The sequence below is a fragment of the Crocodylus porosus genome, unplaced genomic scaffold (genome assembly GCF_001723895.1).
Source record: "Crocodylus porosus isolate Cpor-Errol unplaced genomic scaffold, CroPor_comp1, whole genome shotgun sequence".
NCBI classification, from domain to species: domain Eukaryota; kingdom Metazoa; phylum Chordata; order Crocodylia; family Crocodylidae; genus Crocodylus; species Crocodylus porosus.
The window spans coordinates 108447314-108457176 of NW_017728886.1; the positions used below are offsets into that span (position 1 = coordinate 108447314).

Consider the following 9863-nt stretch of genomic DNA (forward strand, 5'->3'; position numbering starts at 1 on the left):
GCTGAGTTCCTGCCCTTTGGGCAGGGGGCTGGACTCGATGATCTCCCGAGGTCCCTTCCAGCCCTAATGTCTATGAAATCTATGAAATCATCGAAAGAGCTAGAGGACCAGAGACTGAATCCTTATATGAAGAATGCACAGAAAATGGTGAAGGTGATATCACATTGCCTATGTGACATCCTGTACAAAGATCAAGTTTAGTTCAGGGACAGTTTTAAGAAAACTCAGGATGTTGCTGACTCTTCAGCATCACAGCTACATTTTTAATCCATTCACAGCCACTGCCAAATTGGAAGCAACTTTTGGCCAAGAAAAGGGTTTTGGCCAACTGCAAGGGGATTAAAACTGAGCTTTTGGGTGAGCAGCCAGGTTAAGCAGTGATGCTGAGGAAGAGTGCACTCTGCCCCAGTAGCCAGCACTTAGCCATGACTGTGTAACAGGTTAGGTGCCTAAGGGCTGTTATGATGCCTCCTCATCCCTGTTAGGTTCTCTCTCTGCTCCTTCTCTCAAGGTCATGCCTTGCCTTCACACCCATCATGTCTTGATGGAAACTTCATGAAAGGGAGACTGCCCACAGAGACTGACAAGCCCAGAGGACTCTCCTGACCTAGCTTGCCTTACGAGCTAATTGTGTGGCTCCAGTCCATCCCTACACCATGGGCCATGCCTTGCAGGTTTTTTGAGTCACCAATCAGGTGGAACACTTGTCCTTAAGCCTCCAGGCCCTCTGTCCTTCCTTTCTTCCCTTGTGGGGGTTTCAGCCTTCCCAGCTTCCGCCCCTCTCTTCTGACTGGTCCCTTCTCCAAGGCCCTGTTCTAGACCTGCCTGTTTGGGCTCTGGGTCCTGCGGACCCCATGAGTTAGGCCTGCCGCTGTCTGGGTTCAAGGCAACCACCAGTGCAACTTAAACCAAAAACCTCCTAACCCTTGGGCAGATGCCCAAATCATCACCAGGTTTAAAATAAGGAATAAAGACCACTTGCATGCCTAAACGAGCTTCTCTCTCTGCCCCAGGTAACTCTTCCTTGTTCCCAAACCTGCAGAGTTGCTTCCTTCCAGCCTCACTGTCAGCTCAGGAGCCCTGATGCTGTGCTGCTAGGAGCTCCTCCAAGGCTTTCTGGGCTAGACTGCCTGACCAGCAGCATTGCCAGGTCTTAAATATGAAATTATCATATTGGGAAGCTCAAATTATCATATTTTCTGAAAAACTATCATACACTGAAAAAATATGTAAATAACTATGCAAACAAGTATGCAAATAAGTCTTCTTATTTTCTTTATATTACTCATAATAAGTCTTCAGTGAGTGAGTGAGAACTGGGTCATCAAAGTTGAAGCATTTCTTTATTTCGAGGCAAGTAGTCATTAGAAAGCACTGACAGCGAAGCTGAAAGTTGGTTAAAATTCCATGAGAGTGACTTGGGTTTTGAATATGCTGAATCGATCAACTGCCTCAAAAATTATTGTATGTTTTGAACACTTTTAATATTATCTATCATACATTGTACAAGCATTGAAATTATTGTACAAATATGATAACGATCATACACCTGGCAATGCTGCTGACCAGCTCAGGTTCTGGACTTATATAAGTCAAGCCAAGCCCCCTTCTGGTCAAGTGACTCCCCTGTCAGCTGACATGACTACAGTGCTGTTCCTTAACCCCTGCTCTACTGATTGCCTGTGCTACAAAGATCCTGCCCTTAAAGGGACTATGCTGCTTTTCAGTAACAGGGCCAGTGTTCCCTGTTACACTCTGGAAAAAAATATTTTCCCCCCTTCATTCTGCCTTCCCAAAAGAAGGTGTATGCTTTATTTTCCTGCATACCATATGTCCCACAAATGCGGTAACCTATTCTGACAGATCACAAGGTCTGAGATGGAGGATGGAACTCAGCACACCAGTGATCCAATTCCCACTGAAGAAACAAAGAGCCAACTCCTTTCTCCCTTTATGCACCTAACTGGCCTATAACTGGCATGTTTAGCACGTGTGTACAGTCAGCAATTTAGCTCTATATACACAAGCTCATTCAAATGCACTAAGCATGCTGGTAGGGCTGTGCTTCAGCTGGGAGACCAAAAACAATTGCCTAGGTATGCATGGAAGGCCAGGTAAGTCCTCTATTTTAGAAAAGAAGCAACAATGATGGTTGGTAGAGAGGGGTGTGGGCAATGTCTAGTGGTTAGAGCACTTGGCTGTAGAGTAGGAGGTGTGGACTCTAACTCCTTCTGGGTGAGGGGGTAAAGAACCCAGGTCCCTTGTTTCCTGGCAAACTGTTATGCTGTTGAGTTATAAGGGCAGGAGTTCTCTTCTTGTCTTCTGGTTTATTTTCAGTGGGTTTTTGCTCAGGTGATTCTGTTTAAATACAGGCAGAAAACAGAATCCCAAATTGTGCATTAAGATCAAAGACTGCAACTCTGTATGTGACACACAGATGTGTAAACTAAAATAGGATTTAGCCCAGTCTCAGGTGAAACTAGTTGCTGAATAACAGTGTCATAACAGTCACACTTAGTTTATACTCTTATTTCTTACTCATACTATGAAATCATTTTGATGGTGGAAAAGCTGGATATGCACCTCTGGTGGACAACACTTAACTCTCCATTCACCCATCTGCTGAAGACAGCAGGGTTACCTGCTGCACAGACTTGTTTTTCACACCCTGCCCAGGCTACAATGCAAGGAGTATAGTTTGGCTGCAAAGAGGTGGTGTGATAGAGGGGCCTTACACCCTCCATGACCAGGTAGGACTAGGTTACCATCAAGCCCTAAAATACAGAGAGGATTTTATCATGAGCCTTTATATTAGTTCTACTGACATGATATAGGAATAATAAATAGCAGAGACTGTAAGCCTGGCTATCTCCCAGTACCTACATAGATAAGTCATGAAATATTACTTACCCGTTCTGTTCTCATTGAGAGGACATGTACTCCATGGAAGAGGGTCTTGGAAGGAGTTAAAGAAATACCACAGCACCCAGCATAAAATGGTATTGTAATATAAACCCACTACGAATGACACTACCATGGAAGCAATTCCTAGAGAAGACACAAAATTTCAGCTGAAATAAATCACTGAAAAAAAATTCCTTAACATTTGCTTTTGCTTTACCCTAACAAGCTTTCATGTAGTGAAGGATTATTAAAATAATTTGGACACTGGGAAAATTGCACATGCTTTGCTGGTGGGCTGACACTTGCCTTATGACAAGGCTCTTGACTGTTTTGAGTGCCCTGTTCAGGAAATGCAGTCACCTGGTCTATTTCTACTCTTCCAGTTCACTGGGAGAAAGGAAGTCGTGATCTAAAAATTGTCTAAGCAGTGGTAATGGTATTTTTTCCTCCATGACTTTGGGAAGACAGTTATTCCCCAAATGAAGTTTCTTTGAATGAAGCGTCAAACTCAGGGAGCAAAAGTTCTAATTTTGAATTCTAGGAGCACTGCAATGCTTTTGTCCTTGCCATTCTCAGAGAGTGAAGGGGAGAGTTACTTTTACACTGTGGTAAGGTGGATTATAAATATATAACAGTTATTTCAATAATTAGGATGGAAGGAAGAGAGAGAGATGGAGATGGCAGATTCTGAGCTAGAGGAAAATGAAGCTTAAGTGAACAGTGACAGCGGAGCTTTCCTGTACTGTATTGGTAGCAGGGAAACAGAATCATTTCTCTTTGCCTCTGTAACATGGGGATGGAAATCACTCCCATGCAATAATCCTAAGAAATCATAGCCCAGCGGTTCTGGGGAGGTTGGTATGCTCAGGTGCCTGTAGGGGAGGAAGAGCATAACTCTCAGGTCTCTAGTTCCGTTACCCACAGGACCAGGTGGCAATGCCAGGTTTCAGCATGTAGGCTGTCTTTGCCCTTTAAGAGATGCAGCTGCAGAAACAGCACCCAGCACCTTGCGATTTCTGCAGTCTGTGGTCAAATGTAAGTTTAGGTCACTTTAAAAAGGGAGGGAAACGTATGGCTTAGGAGCATGCATTTTCTGTTCTGATTTAACTGTTATGTCTGCTCCTGGAATGGTAGAAATGAGCTAAACCACGGCCAGGCTTATACCAGTATAGAAGGAGACACCCATAACACCTGTACTTGGACCTCTTGTACATGCCTGATTTACATCTGTTCACATTCTACATGATGTTAAGCAGAACTACAAGCATGTTCTGGTACTGGGGCATGTGATTTGTTTCACAGAGCAATTTGCAGCTATGTAACAGGAAGCAAGAGTGCAGGAGAGGAGAAGGAGGACTCTGGATTCAGAAGGGAAGTGGAGCAACAAAAGCAGCTAACTGTGGCTCTGCAGAGGTGTCAGTTGGCTTTGCTGCCCAGGAAATAGGCTGTGGAAGCACGAGGGCACAACCATGAAAAGATGAGGCAGACCTCATCGTCCTTCAGGGTTGTGCTGTTTTGTGGCTAGTTCAGCTGCTGACACCTCCTGCTGTACTCCCAGACAGGAAGGTATGAATTGCTAACTCCAAGGAGAACCCATGTCCCATCTGTCACATCCATGAGGAAAATGGAAGGCAAGGAAAGGAGATGCTGGGGGAAAAGTTCTCATTCCCCACAGGCAGAGTGAATATTAACAGTGAGTGTTGCTTGTTAGTTACACTTATGTTCTTGACAGCCAAGGTTTGGAAAACAAGTAGTAACGAGCTTTGGGGCTTTTTATTTATTGTTTTCTCTATCTATGTCATTTTACTACTTTGGGGGCATGGAATGATTTATTCTTCTTCCAGCTGTTTCGGCCCTGGAAGAGGCAAGCAGTGGCCTCTTGGGCATATGCCATAGGATGTCCCTAATAAGCCTGAAATCTCCCATCACCCTGCTTTTTATTTAATGTAGTTAGAGAATAGTCGTTTATTAAATTAACCATAACAGAGATTCCTATGTCCTTGCAAATGGGTAAAAAGCATCTGGAAAAGAGGCTGGAGCCTCAACATTTTAGTCTCTGGAAGAGCCAGGGCAGCCACCCTGTGGAATGGGTGGCCTCTGTGTGTGGCACATGGCAGACTGGGGAAGGGACAGGTAACGCAGCGGCAGATAGGGCAGGGAACAGAAGGCAGAGCAGCAGATCAGATATGGAACAGGACAGGGAGAGAAAAGCAGTGCAGCAGTTCAAGCAGGGGAAAGGTTTGCAGTGGCATCTGAAGGGTGTAGAGCCAATTTGTAGCACACCTGCCAAGACAGTTGGCCTCCCCAATACACTAGGCCATATTGAACTTGGCCATTGTTGTGGCTAGCCACATAACAGTGAGATAACAAGTGGAGAAACATACCAACACCTCCAAGGTAGGGTGAGATGGTACTCCAGATACCAACACTGCCTCTTCTCAGGTACTGTCCTATGGCAAGCTCAAGATGCAATAGTGGAATTCCTTCAAAGATAAGGGCTATGAAGTATGGGATCAGGAATGCCCCTGGGAACACAATAACATCTGTTTGAGAGATGGAACTGCCTGTATTTCACTCAAGTTGGCCTTATTACTAGTTATTATATGTTGTTATGATTGCACTCAGAGCCCTAGTAAGAGAAGGATCCAGTATTTGTAACCTCTGGAAGCACCAGGCCCGATGCCAGTACCTTCATTCAGCTGGTAAATTTGGCAGCCAAGTTCTGCAATGAATGGCTCATATGTCTAGTGCTCCAAACTTTACTTTTGAGCAACTTGGATTCCCTTCTATTTTTCATTAGCACTAGAGCTCTGAGCATCTTTGAAGATTTTCTCCACCCCACAAGGTTACCTTTTTTGCCCCCACTCTCTCTAGCAAGTACTCTTACCAGTCCCCCTCAACAATGCATTTCCCCAAGTTACCCCTGACCTTACCTGTTAAAGAGTCCCCCTACTTCTGCATTCCCATTTTCACTCTCCATAAGCCTGACCTTATGTGAGCTCCTCCCCAACTTGTTTCTCTTCAGCTTCCTTCCCCAAAGTCCCTCCCTATGCCTCTGACCTTCCCCAGGTCCCCTCACATCTCCCACATACTTGGACCTGGTTCATCTTGGAGGGAGAGACAGAAAGAAGTTGGAGGTGGAGCTGTGCTCCCTGGAAGGGTCTGGTAGCTTAGCACATTGTCTTCCCTGCTGGGTTCCCCATACAGCATATTCAGAGTTAAGGCATGAGCAGATAGGTGGATAGGGAGCTTTGTGATCTAAGGGAGCCCAGCACTGGCTGGCCCAGAAGTTAAAACATTTTAAGAATGGCCGACAAATCATTTTAAAATAATAATGCGAAAGATCTTTTGGTTGTTCACAGTGTGTGTGTAATGCATGCAGAGTTTCCAGTCCTCATTAGTAAGGCACATTGTGGCACTAAATACAAGAACTTTCCAGGAGCATATATCTGAGATCCAATCACAAAAGCCTATATGAGGTACCACCTGCTGCTCTGGTCCTCTAGGGTCCCCCAAAACTCATGTGTGCTGCTTCATTTTGAGCTCCCCAGCCTTATACCTGCCCAACTCTCAGGCCTGCCCTTAGCTCCTGTGCACATCTCTGCTCCTCTTGTACCTATGGAGGCTCTTCATCTTTGCTCCAGGACTTGAAGGAGACCAGGCCCAAAGGTTCTTCACTGCCACCCTACTCTTGGCCTTTATAGGAGAAAAGGAGATGGGGTGTGGGCTTTCTGCTTCCTCTTATAGGAGGCCTTGAAAGGGTGGCAGGAGCAGCTGCCATCTTGCTTGCAGCCCTTTTAGTGGGCAGCCCCCTCTTCGCTTCCCCACCAGGCTGCTGCAGCACACTGAGGACTGCTGGCTCCCTCTGAAAAGCCAGCATTTTCTTTTCAACAAGTTCTTTTCCCCCCATGGATTTTGTGGGCTTTGCCCAGATTTCACGAGTAATTCACAAAATCATGAATTTGGTAGGTCTCTATTCATCGTATGTCAAAAATAAACTGCTAGTTTATTGTTGAATGTAAGTGGGCCATTCTGCTTTCACTGGCCATTAAGCACAGACAAATCCAGGATTTTGAAAAAGGAGAGTGTGGGACCTGACGGGTAGCTGCACCCCAACTCCCAGGCTTCCCCATTCACTAGGGCAGGCAGAACTTGCTGTGGGAACAGCAGCCAGGGACTTGTTTTAAGTCCCCAAATTGGATAAGAATCTTCCCCCTGCCCCACATAATGCTCCCTTCTTTCTCCTCCCTGCTCAGTGGCAACCCCCCTTCCCTCCCATTCCCCCTCTTTGCCCTCTCTACTTATCCCTCTGGGCATAGTAAGGGGAAACCTGCCCACTGCTGCTACTGCTGCCTGGGCTGCTTCTGCCCTGCTCCAACTGGGGCTGCTGGGAAGAGCTTCACAGGGAGTCTGTCTTGGCCAAGGACAGCAGCAGTGGTGGCAGGTGAGTCCCTCTCCCTGTGCCTGCTTCCAGGCTGGCAGAGAGCATTCAGGGGAAGAGGCAGAGAGGAGGAATCTGTCTGCTGCCACTGCTGTTGGAGCCCCCAGCGGAGCTCAACTCCCCACACAGTCACACCCTGTGGCCCTGGCCAAAGCAGAGCACCCCTGCCCCTCCCCCCCCATCAGCTGAGGACAGCAGCAGCAGGTCTCTTCTTCCTGTGCCCATCAGCATAACTAGGGAGGGAGAGGGAGGAAAATAAGAGAAGAGGTGAGGTATCGCTGAACACAGAGGAAAAGGGAGGAGGCTGGGGGTAGTGGGGAGGAATTTTGACCTGCTTCAGACACTTAAAAAAAAAAAGTCCTCAGCTGCTGCTCCTGAGCTGCTGCTGCAGACTCTGCAGGGGATCCAGCCATCCAGAGCTAAAGGGAACTGGAGCTGCTGAGCTACACTGAGGAGATGGGGGGTGTATCTATGTCACTGCACTGCCTCTGAATCTACCCCTGCCAGGAGGTAGGTGCATGCCAATGTGAAGCCCAAACAGTGAGTGGCATCCTGGCACAGTAAACAGTTCAGCAGTAAAGATCATAAATAAGCAGCTACTTAAGTGTCACTGCCCACACTTGAGGGCTGCTCTTATTAATGCAACTGTACCTAATGATGAAAATGTGATCTGTGAGGCTAAAATGTAAAGGGAGAAGAACGCTAACTGGAGTCCTGACAAGCTCTTAGCACCAACCATGAGAAGAGAGAGGAGAGAATGCACTTAAAATCCTCAGAAAAACAACTATCAGAAAGCATCTATAGACCAAATCCAATTCTCTTTATGCTCCACAGAGGAAATTTTGGGCACTTGTGTATAATGATTCAGCTCTGTACATGCAAGCCCACTAGATATATTCAGTAGGGCTGAGCTCTGGCTGAACAGCTGTGTGGCGAAATAGGATTGCCCAGCTACGGGTATAAGGCCCAAAATTTTCATTGCCAAAAACAGGAAAAGGCCACTCACCTTTTATCCTAGTGGTTAGGGCACTTGCCCAGGAAGTATATAACCCAGGTTATAGGCCCTCACATGTATTCAGAAAGGATCTGCATCTTCTTTTACTCAAGAAGGTGCTCTAACCACCAGGCCACACTAGGCATTGCCTTGATCCCCCCCAACCCCACTTCAGCTGTCATCTTGAAGCTGGCCCTCTGGGCACCCCAGACAGGTAGATCTGTGGGTGCAGAAGGAAGAGTGTGAGTCTGTGATTCAGTCAGAGTAAAAACAGATATCACCAAATGAAGCAGATCATCCATGGTGGAATATGTCCCACCATAGCTGATCAGCTTTAGAAAGTGAAATCATGTCACCTGATGTGTTGGGTAGGGCCCTGATCCAGGAGGATAGGCAATGTGTTCCCCTTGCCCAGAGATTCCTTGCATCCCTTGCTGGCCTGTGCTTCCTTGCTAGGACCTGCACTGACCTGTGCCTCTGTGTGAAACAGGTCAGTGCAGGTCCTGGCAAAAAGGTATGAAGTGGTGCAGGACCCAGGGAATTCCTGGTATCCTGTCCCTCCCCTCTGGGACCTGTACTGGGTCCCATACCGACCTGTGCTCCACATGGAGACACAGCTCAGCACATGTTCTGCCATGGAGGAATTTCCCTCTCCTGTTCTGCCTGTGCCTCCTTGTGACCGTGCTGACCTGTGCCTCCATGTGAAGCACAGATCAATTTGGGATCCGGTGTGGGTTCCAGCATGGTGACATGGGGTGCCAGGGCTTTCTTGCATCCTGTGCCTCCATGCTAGGACCAATGTAGGCTTTCCCTGCTTATGGAGATGTGCACCTGGAGATCCCAGGCTGCAGTTCTGTAAGCAGGGAACCCAGACTTTTCCCACTTATAGAGAGGCACCCTGAGGTTCTCTGTAAGTAGGGAAAGCTGGGCAGGTGCTCCTAGAGCCCTGAGGGGTCCAATTCTGCCTGAGCATTCCTGGGGTGCACAGGATCAAGCCTGGAGATGCCCATGCTCACCCGCCACAGAGAAAATAGATGTCCACTGCAATAAAGAGACACTTCTACACTGCCTTTTGTCACATCACTCATGTGGTGCAACAAAGCATAGGGATGTCTATTTGCTCTCCATTTGTGCCACCATAAAAATGTTTATGGCTGCAGAGATATGACAACAGGTGATGTCTGTTCTTTCTCTTAGCTGTTGCTCTGGAAGGAAGCAATATCCACAGTCCTGCTTCAAAACAGAACAGAAATTTCCCCTCCAATCTCTTTTCATTTTATCCAATGACTTTTAAATGTAAGGTGCAGTATTTCAGCTTCAAGACTATCATCTGATGTCATGTTGACTTTCAGGTTTTTTAGCCAAATTTTCATAGATTTCATAGATTTTCATAGACATTAGGGCTGGAAGGGACCTCGGGAGATCATCGAGTCCAGCCCCCTGCTCAAAGGGCAGGAAGTCAGCTGGGGTCATAGGATCCCAGCAAGATAAGCATCCAATTTACTCTTGAAGGTGTTCAATGTA

At 46.8% G+C, this 9863-nt stretch overlaps 1 protein-coding gene across 2 annotated transcripts in view; it reads right to left on the minus strand.

Moving 5' to 3' along the window:
- Positions 1-9863, minus strand: part of SLC6A18 (solute carrier family 6 member 18) — a 53874-nt gene that overhangs the window by 34679 nt on the left and 9332 nt on the right. Inside the window, exons 2-3 of one of the 2 annotated variants that reach the window (XM_019540364.1) lie at positions 5289-5429; positions 2911-3048 (exon numbers count right to left, since the gene is read on the minus strand). In XM_019540364.1, coding sequence (XP_019395909.1) covers positions 2911-3048; positions 5289-5429 — 279 coding nt within the window. The remainder of the gene's footprint in view (positions 1-2910; positions 3049-5288; positions 5430-9863) is intronic. The other variant, XM_019540372.1, reaches the window with a different exon arrangement.